Genomic DNA, 19,696 nt, shown 5'->3' with positions numbered 1-19,696 from the left:
AGGAATGTAAACCTTAATCTTTTATTTCATTTCCGCACTTAAATTATTATATATTTTTTTTTATTTCCGGGGTCGTTACACCGTATATAATAAATAAATAAATAAATAAAAATATACATGATGTGTCTCTATATACTTTATGATATGTATATTTCTAATATAAGTATGATTTAGCTTTCAATTAGAGCGAATAAATTCTTATTAAATTTAAGGACACTATCATAATCAATAATATCCTTGTTTTTTGTTCTTTTTTCATTTTCATAACTTCATAATTAAGAAGAACTTTACAAGAACATATATCTATATTAATACATATGATGTATATGTGGTATGACATGAATGACAGTTGTGTAGAACTTAATTGGGTGAAGTTTAAAATTAATTACCATATATATAAGCTTCATACATGCATATAACCACAAACAAAAAGAAAAGAAATTCAAACTCCAATGTGCAATGAATTTCATCAATTTAGGAAATTGTCATTACACTTCAACCAAAAATGAAAATTACTTAATTTTTTAACAAATATCTTATCTCTAAAAATAGAATCCACTTAAATGGTCATTAATAGTTTGTGAACTAGTTAGATTTTATATGGTGAAAAAGTTGTTTTTGTCCATATAAATAAAAGGATACAAGTACCTTCTTCATCTCCAGAAAAGCTCTACAATCTTCTTAAGGTTAGTTTGCCTATTCCAAATTCTATTTCATTTGTAAGTTTTCAACTCATTTATTTGAATTTTAAGATTTTGTTTGGATTTGATTATTATTTTTTTGTTTGTGATTCTTTGTAGGTGATAGATAAGGAAGAATCAATGGAGAAAAATAACAAGGATACTAATAAAAGAAACTCATTGAATTTTTATGGGCTTAAAAAGTTTGTAACCACTATATTAACAGTAACTACTATTATTTTAGCTCCAAATACTTTTAAAATATAGAAACAAGAAAAATTTAGCCTTAAAAATCATGGATCTACTGCTAAAAAAAGTAGTAGCAGCAAGGCTAACCCTATTTCTCAGTCATCTGATGTCAATATCATTAGTATTGTTGGTAACCAGGTCAACGCATGTGGTTTTTCTCAACCATTATCATTTGATGGAAACATTAACGAGGTTGGTAATGATGTTAATGGTTGTCGTGGCAAGAATTTTGAAAATTTTGAAAATTTTGAGCCTTTGGCTAGTAACTCAAATATTAACATGAATCCAAGAAGGAACAAAGTAAATAATCACTATTTTATAATTTTTCATATTCTTATGTTAATTTTGTGCAACTTAAATTTTTTCTATAAACATATAATTAAAATATTAATAATATATAATTATACTTTTTTTTTACTTATAGGATTTCATCAAGTGAGTTGGATCCTGAACAAAGATTTAAACAAAAAAAAGTTCAATTTTCTTCATATATGGAAAAGCTCAAGTATTTACGAGAAAGAAAATACAATTACATATATATATTAGTTCATTTTTCTTAATTAGTATATGTCAATAGCAATCACATAATGTTAATACACATAAAAACACATCTATTATCATATATTTCTCATATATGTTGAGGCAGATGACTCCACAAGTTGAAAGCTCTCGAGGAAAAGAAAGTGTTTTGCAAATCGAGAAGAACAGTAGCTCAATAAACACGTCAACTACAACTAGAAACAACTCCACAGTTCAGTTAGGTAAGTTTTCTCTCTCTCTATCATCCTATGAATTTTATGTCTTCATCAAGACGTGTATGTATATATATATATATTTTTTTTTCATATACGAAGTATGCACTTATATATACATTCAGTTATTTGTACTCACAAAAATGAATTTTCTTTTTTTTATATATATAATAAGGTAAATTATATTATGATTGCAGATAAATATTTAAATACCACCAAAATATGCAACAATCACTTGCATACATACACACACATAAGTTTAGAAAAATAAAATAAAAAAATGTGTGTTAACAGGTAAATTTGAAGAGAGGCAAAGTGAGATGAATCATCTCAGACAAATCTATAATAATCACCTTGTCAAAGAAACAAATACACAAAGGCTAGCCATGGTAGAAAATAAATTATTAGGAGCGCAAATGGGAAACCCGAGCAGCTTAAATCTTCTTTCTAAAGGATGTGAACAAACATCTCACATGAATCCAAGCCAAGCTAAAGTTAAGATTTCAAACTTTTTACTCTTGAATTTATGTATGAAGAGTAATATCTTAAATGTTAGATATTTTCCTCTAAATTAAATATTATTTTTTGTTTTTTTTATTTAAGGAGAATTATATTTATTCTTTATTTAAAGATAATATTTACCACATATATGTTACACTATATTTGTCCTAAAAGAAGGAATTATATTTTAAGTCAAAATATTGCTAAAAAATATATTAAATTACAAGTAATTAAACACACTAGAAATCTAAGTTTTAAAGTATTTATTACAAATATTCAATATTTATTGATTGCGTAATCGTATTATAAGTTTTGATTTACACGTCCATGCATGCATTCATGCAAATATTTACATAATTGTGTATATGCATATGATGACCCAACATTGACGAATTGCAACAGGTAAGCATGAATCAGTAACAATAAATTATTGGATTCAAAATTTATTGATTAAATTATTAAAAGTGATAAATTACTAGAGTCAATGTTTATAAATCATACCAGGTAAATTTTAATCGACAGCAGCAAACTATTAGACCCAATGTTGACATATTCAACCAGGTCAGCATGAATCAACGACAAGGAATAATTGGACATGTTGTTGATCACTTGGAGCAAGTCAAAATAAATCAACAACATCAAATGGTTGGACCTGACGTTGGTGGATTGAATCAAGACAATGTGAGTCAACAAAAAATAATTGGGTCCAACATTTATAGATCAAACCAGGTCAATAGCTATGGAGTGCAGCAAATGACTATGGATTGAATCAGGTTTGGATGAATCAACAACAAAAAGAAATGATTATGCCTAATTATTTGGAAAAGCCTATAGGCTTACAGGTAGATATTGGGGATATGCCAAATAATATGAGCTTGAATCTTGATCGATCTATCTTGGATAATGCTACAAATCTGAATATGATGAGCAACCAATTATCTAAGGCAGAGAACATGGTTAATCTTATGACAATGAATAATAAACGTGAGTATGGGTTAAATAGCAATACTAACGTAAGTTTCAACAACAACCAACCTTGGATAAGCTCCGATAATGCATGTGGATTGACGAATATGAACTTCAACAATCAATTGAGAATTGTTTTTAGTGATTCTTATAGTTCAGACAACACTAGAAATCATTTGATTGGTTTCAACAATCAGTTTGGAGTAAATTTTTTAAACGACTCATGTGGATCAAACAACATAAAAAACTTTTATATGAATAATCAATTTAGTATAAACTTCGGTGAAATGAGAAACTTGAGTATCGGGAATCAATCTATGGAAGTGTCACTGATGAATTTGGATCAAGCATTAACATGATATACAATGGATTAAACAATTAATTTAGGTTTGAAGACATGGTGGACATGAGCTTAATAGATGATTATGGGGCACTCAACCAAGTTTTTAACGTAAACTTCTGCGGTAAAGATGGGTTGAGCTCCATTGAAAGTGGGAGCTTAAATATGAGCGAAAAGTAGAACAACATGATAGCAGCTACTATGGGCGTTGGGAGTGGATCGAACAACTTGGCAGCTGAAAGAAGTTTTAATGACAAAAGCAAATCAAATACTACGAAAAATGTGACACTAAGCAATGAAGATGAGTTCAACCGCATGGGAAATAAGCTCTTTAACAATCAAAATGACTTAGGCATGGAAAATACAAGTTATAATGGAGAATATGGATTAGGGAGTACGAGTTTTGTGAATGACTTCGGAGTACACAACATGGACTTTTTAGACATGCAACATCAATTTGGATTAGAAGAGTTCGAGAATATAATAATGAGAAAAGAATTTGGACATGGGAGAATGAGAACTATGAGATCAAATGATGAACATAAGACTCAAGAAAAGGGAAATCAAAGTTCAACTGATCAATTTTAGCTTTCTGCATTCAATTTGGATGACAATCAATCAAGTTTTGATGGGATTGAAGAAATATTCAAGAATTTCAAAAAGAAAAATTAAACACTCACAAGAACAATTTTATTGTTTATGTTTTCCTTCGTTCTGTATCTTATCTCTAGATTTACAACTTGTTTTTTTATGTTTTCTAATATTTTATTGTCATCTAAGTGTTGTTTTTGTCTTCCTGACAAAGTTTGCAGTATATTAGTCAACTACTAAGGATGAGTTACATATATATATATATATATATATATTAACAGACAATCTGCAAGTTTTATTTTAAAAATATTATAGGAATTCATATTTTTGCAATAATAACCGAAAGTAAATCTATTATAAAAAGTAAATCAATGAACTTACGTAAATATATATTATATATTTAATATATATATATAAAGAAAACACGGGGTAGATATATAATATGATAATTAATAATGGCAAAATGTTGCTCGGAAAAGATTTGACAACAAACTTTGTTTTTTCAATTTCTTGGAGAGGTTCTACCTGCTTAATCTGTAATTGGTGTTGTGCGATATTTTTATTTCATGGTTGTTGTCAGAAATTCCTAAACCAACAGTTTCACTTCTTTTTTGATATATATATATATATACACACACACACACATATCCCAAGCTCTCCCACTACATTAAAAAAAATAATTATCTAACGTTACATTATTCTGACATAATGTTAAATGTATATAAAAATTATTTTTATCACATACTTCTATTGCAATTAATATTTCTTCTATTATACAATAAAAGCCTCTTAAATAGATTGATAATTTAGGAATACTATTATATTATATTATATTATATATATTACAACTGAAGAACAAACATTATAAAGGCAAATGTGTATCATTAAAGATTTAATATTTTGTGGCAACTGAAGATATTTTTTAGAGTAGAATATTTTATAAGAGTTTTTTATTAAAAAAAAAAGAATAATTTGTTCATAAGAACTGCTATTGTATAACCATTTATCAATAGATATTGTCTCCCAAATGGGATAATATTGTAAACCTAAAGCTGCAGATTAATAAATAATACATCAAGAGTCTAATTTAAAATCTTCAGTTACCATGAATATTTTGTATTGATCACTATCAAAACCAGTTTAATAATATGAAGTTTTTATAGTTCAAGTTCAGTTTGCTTAGTGAATCAAAACTCTTATCCAATCTATAGAACATTTGACTCTTAATAATATTTTCGCATCCGTTCCAGGATTAGTGGCAAGAAAGAAAAGAAGCACTTCAAGGTTTGACATATGGTGTTCCCCTCAGTTTTGTGAATAACTTGTCGACTAATCAGTTTTTTTATGGTGGTTGTTGTAGATATTGTTTTTATAAATTTATTAATTTTATCATATTCATTTTTGAGTTAATTTAAGATTATTAGGACAGCTTGTATTATTTTATTTTAGATTTATTTCATAATAAATTCTAATTAATTAATAACCATTAGGGAAGATCATACAAATTAAGTATAATTAAGAAATATACATCATATATATGAATCCCAAAAAAATTATTACAACACCTTCTTCTACTTTGTTTGCAAGATAATCAAAAACAAAAAAAGAAGACATCACACTAAAATTATCAAAATTACTCATAGTTATGTAATATATATATATATATACTACTGTTTTAGTCTCACTATCAATATATAGCTTGTCTTTAGATAAAGTGTATATCATCTTTAACACCGCTGGAGATGATATATATATGTGTGTGAAAAAAAGGAAGAGCAAGTTTACTATTTTTGTGTATATCTTTCATTATGTACTGGTACGGATATATACACACGGAGAAGAGGAAAATACAATAATCGAGAAAAAGAAAAAAAAAACCTTAACAAATTGCCTAACAAACCAAAAACAAAAACAAATTCTAGAATCTACTTTTTCAGTTGTCTACAACAGATAGCAACTTTCAATTTCCATTGTCCACTTGCCCTAAATCCTAACATTCTTTTCATCTGGCCTTTCATTTTCTACTTTCAATCTCAACTGTCCATATGTTTCAAACCCTAGCAGAAAATTTTCACTTTTTTATAGTTGCCCCTTAAGATGAAACACGGTTGTGGTTCTGTTTCTTTGAACTCCGAATCTCTTCAAATCGGTCCATGCTTGAATCCGTTTTGTGTGAGTGTCTCATCTTGAAAAGGAAACGGTGATGGGCTGCTGTGCCTAGTGGCTTTGTGAGCAGATATGCGAGTTGCTCTTTTAGATTGACATGCTCTGTTTTGATAAAACTACTTAGGATTTGATTGCGAACTATATGGCAATCTATGTCAAGATGTTTTATTCGCTTGTGAAACACAGAGTTTGTAGTAATATGCTCTGCGGCTTTGTTGTTACATTGTAGTATGATAGGCAAAGAGGGTGTGATCATGAAGTCCTTAAGTAGATAGGTAATCCATTGTAGCTCACACACGGTTGAAGACATGCTTCTATATTCGGCTTCCGCAGAGGATTTACTGACCGTTGTTTGTTTCTTTATTTTTTAGGATATCATTGATGGCCCAAGAAAAACGCAAAAACTCATGGTAGATTTGCGAGTCATTGGGCATGATGCCTAGTCTGATTCGCAAAAAACTTGAATCTTATAGTTGTTCACTTTTGGAAAATACAAGCCTTGCTTTGGTTACTGTTTGAAGTATCTAACGAGGTGGAATGAGGCGTCTAGATGCGGCTTTCTAGATGGCTACATGAATTGGCTTAAATACTAAGTGGAGTAAGAGATGTCCCGCCTAGTAAAGTTAAGATAAAGCAACCTTCTGATTAAGCGTCTGTATTTTTTTGGACTAAGTAAGATTTCATCCTCTTCTGTGTTTAATTTTAGCCTCATTGATAAAGGAAAGTAGTTTCTTTTACCTCTTGCATGTCTATATCTTGTAGTATGTCTTTAATATACTTTCATTGACTGATGTAAATTCTTCCTTTTGACCTGGCTATTTCAACACCGAGGAAGTATCGCGCTTGTTCTAGATCTTTCATCGTGAATGTCTCATTCAATGCTCTTTTGAGGTTGTTGATTCCTTTTTCATCTTGCCCTGTAATAATAAATCGTCGACATAGACAATTATTGTAAGGTAATTTTCTTCACTTCCTTTTGTAAATAAACAATGGTCTGCTTCAAATTTTGTAAAGCCAATGGAATGAAGCTTTGAAGTGAGGTCTTTGTTCCATTGGCATCCAGCTTGCTTTAACCTGTACAGACTTTTAGTTAAGCGGCATACTTGGCCTTTGCCAGCTTTAGTATAGCCCTCTGGAGGTTTTAGGTATAGTTCTTCCTCTATGTAACCACGTAAATATGCATTATTTATGTCCAATTGATGGACAGGCCAATCATTGGCAGCCACTATGGCAAGAAGTAATCGGACAGTTACCATTTTTTCTATTTGTGAGAAATTGTCATGGTAGTCAACTCTAAATTCTTGGTTGTAGCCCTTGGTAACGAGCCTCGCCTTGTATTTATCTATTGTTTCATCTTAGTTATATTTAATTTTGTACACCCATTTCGAGCCAATTATTTTTTTTCCTTTAGGCAGCAAGGTTAGTTCTCATATTTTATTTTTTTCTAGTGCAGCTAATTCAGCTTGCATAGCTTCAACCCATCTACAGTCCTCCTTAGTAACCTCGTACGATTTTGGTTATTGTGTAACCGAGACATGTGCAATAAAATTGACATAATCATGATTGTATGTAGGTGGGATTTCGATTATGTGCGCGACAAAATCCTTCATCCAGGAAGGCCTGGTTTTCACCCTGGTACTCCTCCTAATTTCATATTCTTGAAATCTTGGTTCAGGTAAGGCCACTTCCCCTCTGTTATGTAGTTAATCTTCATTGGTGTCTGATATGGTTACATTGGGTATTGGTAATGGTGTATCTTGATGATCGATTTATGGTGATTGTGTTTGATATGGGTAAACATGTTCATGAAATATGACATCCCTTGACATGAATAATTTTTTGTTTAAAATATCATATAATTTATATGCTTTGACACCAACTTCATACCCCAGTAAAATGCATTTTAAAGCTTGTGCATCGAATTTTGTCTTTTAAGGGTAAGCATTTGTAGCAAAACATAAACAACCGAATATTTTAAAAAAAATAATCCAGTTGTTTTTTATGTAAAATTTTATAAGGAGTTTTCAATTTTAAAACTGAATTTGGCAAGATATTTATTATATATGTAGCCATAAGAATATATTCTCCCTAAAAATCTTTTGGCAAATTAGATTCAAACATTAGTACTCTAGCAACTTGTAAAAAATATTTATGCTTCCTTTCTACCACACTGTTTTACTGTTGTGTATAAGCACAAGTTCTGTAATGCACAATGCCTTTTTTTTGAAAAATATCTTCGCAAAATTTATTTACAAATTCAATACCATTATCGGTTATAACAACTTTAATTATTTTTTGAAACTGATTTGACACAAAATTACAAAACTATTTTAAAACATTTGACACATTTGATTTTTTCTTTAACAAGAAGGTCCAAGTTGTCTGAGAAAAATCATCTACCATAGTTAAGTCATAAGAAGCTCTCGAAATAGATCAAACTAAATAAGGACCCCAAAAATTAACATGTGTTAATTCGAAAATATCATTGGTAATAATATTACTTTTAGGAAAAGGTAAACGTTGTTGTTTGGCCAACGGACATATTTCATAAACATATGAATCCATTTTGTTTGAAAAACTTAGGGTGGGAATATGAAGTAGCTTGTTCATTGAGGTGTGGCCGAGTCTTTTGTGCCAAAGTTGGAGGTTGTGTTCTTAGGTATGATTGGTGCATGCTTTTTCTGGTTTTGTACCTCTACTCAGGGTGTACAGACCTTCCTTTATTGTACCCCTTTTTAATTTTCTGTTAGTCATCAAATCCTGCACAAAATAATGGTTTGGATAGAAAGAAACATAGTTATTTGAGGCTTTAGTTAATTTTCTGACGGAAATTAAGTTACATGCAAATTTTGGTATGTAGAGAACATCATGTAGGATTAGATCATTACATAGTTTTATGGTACCTTTATGTGTTGAGTACCTCAATATTATATTGGATAAAGAAACAGGTACTATGGGTTCTAATTTGATAGTTTTAGTAGGTAAGCTAAAATCATGACATATGTGTGATGTCGCACCTATATCGATTATCCATGTACCTACATCATCCGAGTTATGTAAAAAATAGTAGTTAGATTATTTACTTGCAGGTCCGGAGTAGCCCACACACCTTGTTGATTCCATTGTATTTACTCCCTGACTTTTCATGTATTTGATGATTTCTTGTTGTATAATGTTGGTTATTTCTGCATTCCAACATGTTGTGATCGGTGTTTTGCCTTTATGTCACTGGAGCTTTCATTTGAAACAGGATTTGTTTTTTCTTTGCCTCTTTTTTTTTTAAGTTCTGTGAACCATTCGGAATAGCCGTGGAGTTTAAAGCATGTGTCCCTAGTGTGTCCTCTGTTCTTGCAATGAGTGCATATTATGTTGCCTTTGTCCTTTTTCCGGTTTTGTGGCCTTAGAGTTTTCTTTGGGTTAGCATAAAAAAGGTCGGCATCCCTTCAGATATATTACTGATTTTTACTTCTCTTTTTTTCTCAACACTGAGCACCATTGAGTAAGCTTTGTTAACAGTGGGTAATGGTTCTATAATCAAGATTTGATTTCTCACGTGATCGTATGTGTCATTAAGACCCATCAAAAATTGAATTAAGTTGTCTGTGCTGTCAATTTCACTATACAGGTAGCAGCTTTGCAAGTACATGCAGGTAATGGTCTCAAATAACTCAGTTCATCCTAAAGTATTTTTAATTTTGTAAAATAAGCAACAACCGAAAGGCCTGATTGAGTAATGGAACTAATTTCTCTTTTAAATTGATACAGTAGAGGACCATTGTTTTCTTCATACCTTTTTTTATTTTTATCCCACATATTTTTTGCATATGTGGTGTACAAGAATGTGCTAGCCAGCTCCTTGGTCATTGAGTTGAGGATCCAGGACACCACCATGCTATCTGCCTTTTGCCAACGTTCATATTATGCTATGTTGGGGACTAGTTTCTCAAATATGCCATCAACAAGAGCTAACTTATCTTTAGCTCTTAGAGCAATCATCATGTCTCAGCTCCAAGCGAGGTAATTAAAGCCATCAAGAGGTGCGGTGACCTGCTGCATTCTGGGCTGATCTGAGCTTTGGAGGGTCAGCATGTCGGTAGTAGGATTTGGATTTGGGTTAGTCATTGTAAAGGTAGATTAGCAGTAAAATTTAATGAAACCGTGCTTAGTACAAGCACTGATCTGATACCATAAAAAAAAGAATAAATTTATTATTTTTGTGTGTATCTTTTATTATGTATAGGTAGGTATATATACACTCGGGGAAGAGGAAAATACACTAATCGAGAAAAAAAAAACCCTAACAAATTGCTTAACAAACCAAAAACAAAAACAAATTCTAAAATCTACTTTTACAACTGTCTACAACATATAGCAACTGTTAATTTTCATCGTCCACTTGCCCTCAATCTCAGCATTCTTTTCATCTAGCCCTTCATTTTCTTCTTTCAATCTCAACCGTCCATTTGTTTCAAACCCTAGCAGAGAACTTTCACTCTTTTGTAATGTGCATTTGTAGAGCTACATTGGAGACACAAAGAGAGATAAATAGCGACCCATTTCTTGCTCACGATTGTTAAGATAATACCGATTTCTTCTCAAACTTTCTCCTGATGATCTTTTAGATTTTGTGCCTAGAGAGAGTTTCAAATCAACATGACCATGACCATTACCAGCTTTCCCTTTTTCCTTTCTTTTACCCATGGAGGTTGGTGCGACAGCTAATGTTAAGGTTTCGCCAAAGCCATCCATGCTAGTTGATTGACCTTCATGGAGGTCTTGTGCGGACCTCTTTCTGCTTTCTTCACCACCAAATTGAAGAGCTCTCGAAGAATTTGCTACACGTCTGACAAACAAACGTATATAAAACTGTAATAATCGTAAAATCACTAATACATGTATATATATATATATATATACTACTTGTGTCAATTAGAATTAAATATGACAGAAAATCAACATAATATTTCACGAAAAATAAATAAAAAATATTTTTTCTTTTCCTATCGATTAATTATCCATTCTTAAGTGTTTTGATCAATATGAATAATGTACTTTAAATATTAATAATATATACTTAAAATGACCTAAAATAAACAGAACATTTAATAAAATAGAAAATAATAGAAAATTAAGCATATATATATATTAATTTATAAATATGATAATTTTTCATTTATTTAATATTTATTATGATATATATATATATAATTTAAATATTGATTTTTGGGTACGATTTATTATAATCTAATTTAAATAATTAAAATTGTATTCTTTGCTACCTATTATGGGTATATAGTTTAATCAAATTAAATATATACCTTTTACAAAATATTTATTATGATATATATATGCTTTAAATATTGACTTTTTAGGTACTATTTATTACAATCCAATTTAAATAATTAAAATCATATTCTTTGCTACCTTTTATGGGTATATAGTTTAATCAAATTAAATATATACCTTTTACAAAATTTCATTTAGTTAATTTTTATTATGATATATATATATATATATATATATATATATCCACTTCAAGTATTGACTTTTTGGTTACTATTTATTACAATCCAATTTAAATAATTAAAATCATATTCTTTGCTACCTATTATGGGTATATAGTTTAATCAAATTAAACACATACCTTTTACAAAGTTTCCTTTGATCTTCACATTGCTCCCACTCTTTAATTTTTTTAGCCCGATACAACTGTTTTAACCAAATAGACAATATTTACAAAGGAAATAAATTAAAAATAAAACACTATATATACATCAATATATGCACATAAATAAAGATAGTAATATATCTTATATACATTATACTTGTTGAAATCTTTCAGATACAACAAAAAAAAAAAAGAAAAAAAAACATTACCTGTAAATGACTATTGAGATGAGAAATATTAAGTTCCGGAATATTCATCTTCTGCAACAACTGTTTCGGAGTTGCTTCTAAACAATTAACCAAATATGTATAATCACATATATATTCTCAATATATAATAAGAGATTTAATGTTAATTGATTTTTTAGAATTAAATTGAACTTGGCACTAAATAACGCATATAAGATTGTTTATTATATTATATATAGGTGTACATATATTGAAAGTAAAAGATTATCTTACTGAATGCACCCCCAAGTCTCTCTACAGCTTCAACAAAACATTGATGGAGTGTAGGATTCCATTTTAACCTAGGCACCTCTGATCGTACATATTTTCTCACCTTCTTGTTTGTCTCCATTACTACTTCAAAATTTAATATCAGAAGAATGGATATAATTATATTGTGCATTAATAAATCTAGTGTTTGTGTATATATATATATATATATATATATATATACACAAAATAATATTAGATATATCTAGCTAGTAAACCTTTTTGGGTGTAATAATTAATTTCATTCTTCCATATATTTTTCCTTTAATGGTGTAACCCAAAAAAGGCAACTAATCCCCCGGAAAGTAAAGTACATTTTTCCATATATATATATCTAATGAATGGAAATTTTCCACCTCCTAGTCTAAAAAAATTTAGAGACTTGAATTTTCTTTTCCAAAATATAGACCAAAAAATTATATATATGGATATATATGTAGTTTTGGGGAAATATAATCCATTTAAGGAAATGAATCTATACATATCTCTAGATTTGGTCATTTTCCAGAAAAGGAATGATATAGACAATAGTTGAAATTTTATTAAGCTTCTACCTTCTATGGTTGTATAGCTACTTAGTTGTGATTAGTGCATTGTTCTATCATAAATTTGAATTTTTTCCTTATTTCGATTTTCTTACGATTAGATATAGTAATTTTGGATTAATTAAAAACGTTAAAATTCGTTTACAAACTAATACTAATTTCAATAAGAAAATGAAGAAATTGTATGAAAACAAATAAAAAAAATAATCTCATATATATATATACACGTGTGCGAAATTAAAATAATAAATTTTAAATTTATCAAAATTTGGAATTACGCAATTCCATATAGAATTTCATTTATGAGTTCACTTTTTATAATTTTAAGAAAAAAGTTCATAATTTTTTTAATTAAACTAAGTAAAAAATTTAAAACGAATTCCAATTCAGTCTAAAATTAGAAAGTGCACATAATATTTAAATTTACATGTATAACTTTTCATTAATCAAAAGGAATTGGACGATTTGGAAATGAGCATGAAAGTTTTGTAAAAAAAAATTATAATTAAATACAATTCTTAGAGATTAAGGCATGTAAAAAAATTGTCTTTTGGACTGTTCTCGGGCCAACCTGTTAATTTTATTAATTTTTTATATTTTTAAACTTTAATTCTTATTTTAATAGTTTTACTATTAGTTTTCTTATTATATATATTTTATAATTAAAAATTTATTTTTTAATCATATTAATCCGGTTCGTTTATGTGTGCGGGGCAAGCCCGTTAATCGTCTTAACTGACCTGGGCCGTACCAGATCCGACCCGGATCATCTCCTGTAAAGGACTACCAACCCCTTGCAGGGCGCAAGGCAAAAAGGCCAACAGAGAGGGGCAAAACCGTAAATATGCATGTCCCCTCGAGCTGAGTAGTTTCCGTTCAGACACGTCTCTTCTTGTTCAGCTCCGAAAATTTATGACCCCAGATTACCGGACAGCTTGGTCTCTTCGGTTCGTCAGTATATATGGTTTTACTGTGAGTCAACTCTATCCAATCCTAAACTCCTTCAATATTGCCTTGTGATTAAAAATCACAAATTTTGTTTTTTGAATATATAAATTTATTCCTCTTTTTGGCCTTTGATAACGCTCCTAGGATCGTCCCTTTCGCTTAATTTTATCTCTCTCTCTCTTGGAATGGATTCTCTCGTTTCCCTCATTTTCCCTTCGGTTGCTTTCCGCCGTTCCTGATTTCTGTTTGGATGGCGAGAAACAGTAGGAAAAGAAGAGTGGGTTAAATTTTCAACCTCGAGTTTCCTGCTGCAGTTGGGAAGCTATTGGACTAGGTATGTGTGTATTCTATTCTACCTTGTTTGTCTTTTCTCGTTAGTATTTTTTAAACAATTCCTATACTTTTCCTTGAGTTTACCGGGAAACAAACGCTGGTAGAAAATGGTATCTGCCCATGGATTTACTTCATTGACCGAACTGGGTTTTGTCTTTCCATCTTCATTTTCGTCAGAAAGATTTCGACTTTTCATTCCTCAACCTTATCAGAGTTTCTCAAGCAAACCCACATCCAAAATCTCTACAAGAATCCGCTGCCACCAAATTCCCTGCTTTGTTTTCCCAAAACCTAGTAAACCACGAGAATTCAGGGTGTTCAGGTCCGTAGAACTGGACCAATTTGTAACAAGTGACGATGAAGAAGAAGCTAGCGATGGGTTCTTGGAGGCAATTGAGGAACTTGAGAGAATGGCGAGAGAACCATCAGATATTTTGGAGGAAATGAACGATCGTCTCTCCGCCAAAGAATTACAATTAGTGTTAGTTTACTTCTCGCAAGAAGGGAGAGACTCATGGTGCGCACTTGAAGTCTTTGAGTGGCTAAAAAAGGAGAATCGAGTGGATAAAGAGACGATGGAGCTGATGGTTTCTATCATGTGCGGTTGGTTTAAGAAGTTGATTGAAGGAGAACACGAGGTTGGTGATGCAGTTGACCTTCTGGTAGACATGGATTGTGTTGGACTGAAGCCTGGTTTTAGCATGATTGAGAAAGTGATATCATTGTATTGGGAGATAAAGGAGAAGGAGAGAGCAGTTTTGTTTGTGAAGGAGGTATTGAGGAGAGGTATTGGTTATTCACAAGGTGATGGAGATGGACAGAAAGGAGGTCCTGCTGGGTATCTTGCTTGGAAGATGATGGTAAAATTTAATATTCATTATATGTTTATTAATGCCATAGCTTACAAGTTTTAGCTTATTATATTAGGGGGCTTTTACCCTTTTTGCAGAACTTTTCTTTTCCATGCTAAATCTTATGTGCTATTGTTGTTTGTGTTTGAAACTTGGTGCTCTTAAGTTCAGGCCTTTATTAATAATTACAAACAGATAGGCAACCACTCTGTGGGATTGAACGTTACTCTTTTATTCTGCTGGTTAATTGTGACTTATCCATTCATCAAAAACTGTTGATGCACTTGTTTTCTGAAAGTATGTGACCATATATATGTTTAGAGGTTATCTACCATCTTGATATTATTATGGCAAAATTTTTAGGCTATGAACGAACAAATTCAGACAATTTTGGATTTGCAAGTTCGAAATAGTTCGATTAAAGAAAGGTTTAAATTTTATTAGGAGATGGTAAAAATTGAACTCAGGCTAAAATTCCATTGAGGGTATCTCTAAATGGATCCTTACATGGAATTCTGTATGATTTTAAAATTTCTTATTTTCTGGTAGAATTTATATCCTCTTCTAATTGAATAAGTCTAAATTTGCAAATAGATTCTGTAAAATTTATGTATTCATTCCAAATATAGCCTTAAATATATCTAGAGATGAATGTCTGGCGTCTCATGAGTGAGCTGAGTATAGCTCCACATATTATTTTTTTATTCCAAACATACCCTTGATAAAATTATCGATGGTTCAATTACTAGGGAAGATCTTGACAGTTTTATAATTGTGTGAAGTTGGCTACCAGTTCGTTTTTCTTAGACATGGATGTGTATAAATACAAGTAACTAATTTTTTTAATAGGTTAGAGTTTGGAAAATTCATCATGCTTCTATTACCCGAAACACTTTAAATTTATGTGTGTGAAAAATTGAACTATCTTCATTCAGGTCGAGGGTAATTACAAGGAGGCTGTTGAATTGGTGATCCATCTTAGAGAATCTGGGTTTAAGCCAGAGGTCTACAGCTACCTTATTGCAATGACAGCAGTGGTTAAGGAGCTCAATGAATTTGCTAAAGCTCTGCGTAAGTTGAAAGGTTTCGCAAGGGATGGTTTTGTAGCGGAGTTTAATGACAGAAACATAGAGCTCATCAAAAAATATCAGTCGGAACTCTTAGCCAATGGAGTACGTTTGTCCACCTGGGCTATTGAGAAAGGAAGCTCGTCGCTGTATGGGATCGTACATGAGAGGCTTCTAGCTATGTATGTCTGCGCTGGCCGTGGACTTGAAGCAGAACGTCAACTGTGGGAAATGAAGCTTGCTGGCAAGGAGGCTGATGGAGACCTCTACGATGTTGTCTTAGCTATCTGTGCTTCCCAAAAGGAGGCCAGCGCTATATCACGGTTGCTTGCCAGAATAGAGGTTACCACTTCACCGCGCAGGAAAAAGACTTTATCTTGGTTGCTAAGAGGTTATATTAAAGGAGGACATTTTGATGAAGCTGCTGAAGCACTAATCACGATGCTTGATTTAGGTCTGTGCCCAGAATATTTAGACAGGGCAGCCGTTCTGCAGGGATTGAGAAAAAGAATCCAACAATCTGGAAATGTTCAAACTTACATTAATCTCTGCAGACGCCTCTGGGATGCAAATCTAATTGGACCTTCCCTGGTATATATGTATATAAAAAAGTATAAACTCTGGATCATAAAAATGCTCTAAACATGTTGGATGAGCTGGTACGCTACCTCAGTGACACTTACTTCATTGTTGCAATTGGGTGGATCAAGAATCTATCAGGACCAACAGTTGTTTTACTACAACTTTTTATTTTTCTCAATGTAAATTTTTTTTGTATATTCTTGGATGGTATCTACGGTTGTACAGCAACATTATGGTGATACAGATATATATCGGAGACACGAGCTGAGTGGATGTTCACTCGATGTATATGGTCGTTTTATCATGAACATATTGAAGAATGAATTCTCTACGTAATGTAAATGACAGAATAAAGACAAGAAGATTTGGGGTATGTTGTTGTGGGACTCATCTTCTTCCTGCTGAAACATATCATGTTACACTGGAATTCCGGGCATCTCTGGTTGAAATTGATGGTTCAACTGTAAGTCCCTCTGCAACTGTTTTTCCATGTTGGTTTGTCTGCTAATCATATATTCCACTGTTAATTACCCTGGTTTGTCGTGAAAACACAAATCCAAGGGATTTAAGCTCAAAATTTTAATGCAAATGGAATCCAATTTAAAATTTTCATCCATCTGTTTCTTCATAATTAAAGATGTTAAATTATAACAAAAAATAATTTTATTTTTTAATATGTTATAATTATTTTAATTAAAAAAATTTAATTATTATAAACTATTTTTTTTATTTAAAAGCATAATAACTTTATTCAAATTTAATCTTATAATTTTATCAATATATTAATAATTAAATTTTCAATCTCACTGAAATATATACGAATACCAATAGACTTTACGCGAACACTTGGCCATCCGTAATTCAAGCTTTTTGCTTTTGTAGTGCAGTTCACTTACAATGAGATGCATATGTGGAATTAGTATCATGTGAAAATAACAGTTTACTATTTTTTTGAAATGCCATAAAGAAACCCTCCCACTTGGAGTGACTTATGTATTTATTGAAGAGCAGAGCCATATATAATAAGTATCCTACAATAAAGTACTAAAAATTCACTGTTGCAATCACATAGAATTTAGAGTAAATTTCAGAGATTTTTAATGTTTCAATTATTGTGGTGGGATCCAAATTCCAATTACAAATCAAAAGGGCAAAATTTCTGTACTTTATTCTCCCTAGGATATATGCTTGTTAGTCATGTACTATCTTATTATTTTTAACACTAATGCATCCAAATATTCATACTTATATAAATTATTAAATTTATATTCGTCATTTAATTATTTTAAATTTATAAATTTTTATTTATTTTAAATAATAAATTTTTATTTATTCTATACAAAATAAATTAAAAAGGTTAGCGGATTATCCACCCGAAAGCTCACCTCTAGTGGGAAGTAATACTGAATTTCACATGGGTTGGTAAGGCAGGTGATGATCACATAATTTGGCGTTACGCTCATCGCAGACAGACCTGCCAGTCGCATATATTCTCCTTCTCTCATCCATCTCTCTTTGCAACTTGCAATTATGCAAAATAAATCCATTGAGTAATTTTACAAATTATCTCCACTTTTTTATATCAAAAAAAAATTATGATTTCATTTTTTCTAATTTTATTTCATGTTTTTTCTTGGCTATTTATTTCACTGATTTGCTCTTTTATTATCTATTTTATATTTAACAAAATTTTAAATACATATAAATATTCTTTAATTTTACATCATAAATAAATTAGTTACATAATATCGAATTATAAAAATAAAATTAAAGTTATTTATTGTAACGACCCCGGAAAATATTAAAATGAAATGAGTATTTAAATATATCGAATGCGGAAGCGAGATCAAAATTTCAGTTAACATCCCTTACACGAAAAACCAAACAGACGTACTTAAAATATAAAAGGTTAAACTAACTAAGAAAGAAAACTCGAAAATAAACTATGCGTATGACTACAGAGTCTCTAGGCATCCCCTTCGTCGTCCTCCTGCGGAACGGGCTCGGGAACCATGTCTTCCTGATCTGAAATGGTTAATTAAGGAGTGAGCTACACTAGCCCAGTAAGAACATCACGATATCTCACCGTCACGGAGATAAAGGTGGGTAGAAAACCACAAAAAGACCAATGGAGCATAATTTACAATAAACTCGTTTATTAACAACAAAACCTTTTATCAATAATAAAACTTTTACCATCCACTTACCTTGGTGGAATTTATGAAAACAATATGAGAAAAACAATAACATTATCATAATCATTGAATAATCTAAGCTGTAAAACATAACACTTATCACGCCTCTTGTAATTCAATCATTGTACAACATATCTTTTTTTCTCATTTACCAGCCTACTAGTATCCGTGGGGGTCCATAGGGGTTCCGCTACCCGTTAACCTTTAACATTCATAATCAGTTTCCAGGGCCGTCCCCATACCCCGTCCGGTATGGGCGCCAAAACCATGAACCTCAATACCCCGTCCGGTATGAGGGTGAAACGGGCCGTCCCCATACCCCGTCCGGTATGGGCGCCAAAACCATAAACCTCAATACCCCGTCCGGTATGAGGGTGAAACGGGCCGTCCCCATACCCCGTCCGGTATGGGCGCCAAAACCATAAACCTCAATACCCCGTCCGGTATGAGGGTGAAACGGGCCGTCCCCATACCCCGTCCGGTATGGGCGCCAAAACCATAAGATCTCCATACCCCGTCCGGCATGTGAGACCACAATCCCGGTAGGGTTCCCTACGGACCCGGTCCGTCCACCATCTCCCAGGATATCTAGTCAGGCTGACCCCCATAATACAATTATCAGTCTACACAATCTTTCATTTTTCCTTTTCCTCAATCAGCATCATCAATTCACATTTAAACAAGCAAATCGTAATTCATACCAAACAGACAACATACAGTATCAGTTTTTCAGTCATTCAACCCATAATTAATAAAAACGTAGTA

General features: G+C 31.6%; 1 protein-coding gene across 2 annotated transcripts; it reads left to right on the top strand.

Moving 5' to 3' along the window:
• The first annotated feature begins 13,877 nt into the window (after positions 1-13,877).
• On the top strand, positions 13,878-17,109 carry LOC110823698 (pentatricopeptide (PPR) repeat-containing protein). 2 transcript variants are annotated; one of them, XM_088214148.1, is made up of 3 exons: positions 13,880-14,237; positions 14,414-15,096; positions 16,023-17,109. In XM_088214148.1, exons 2-3 carry the CDS (start codon positions 14,647-14,649, stop codon positions 16,794-16,796), a joined length of 1,224 nt encoding a protein of 407 aa, XP_088070274.1. In that variant the 5' UTR covers positions 13,880-14,237; positions 14,414-14,646; the 3' UTR covers positions 16,797-17,109. The 2 variants fall into 2 exon arrangements, with proteins under 2 accessions (XP_088070273.1, XP_088070274.1); XM_088214147.1 differs by having other exon boundaries at positions 13,878-15,096.
• Positions 17,110-19,696: the final 2,587 nt, after the last annotated feature.

Source organism: Carica papaya, chromosome 2, assembly GCF_054855325.1.
Source record: "Carica papaya isolate Zhongbai chromosome 2, ASM5485532v1, whole genome shotgun sequence".
NCBI classification, from domain to species: domain Eukaryota; kingdom Viridiplantae; phylum Streptophyta; class Magnoliopsida; order Brassicales; family Caricaceae; genus Carica; species Carica papaya.
This window is presented reverse-complemented; position numbering and strand designations above follow the sequence as displayed.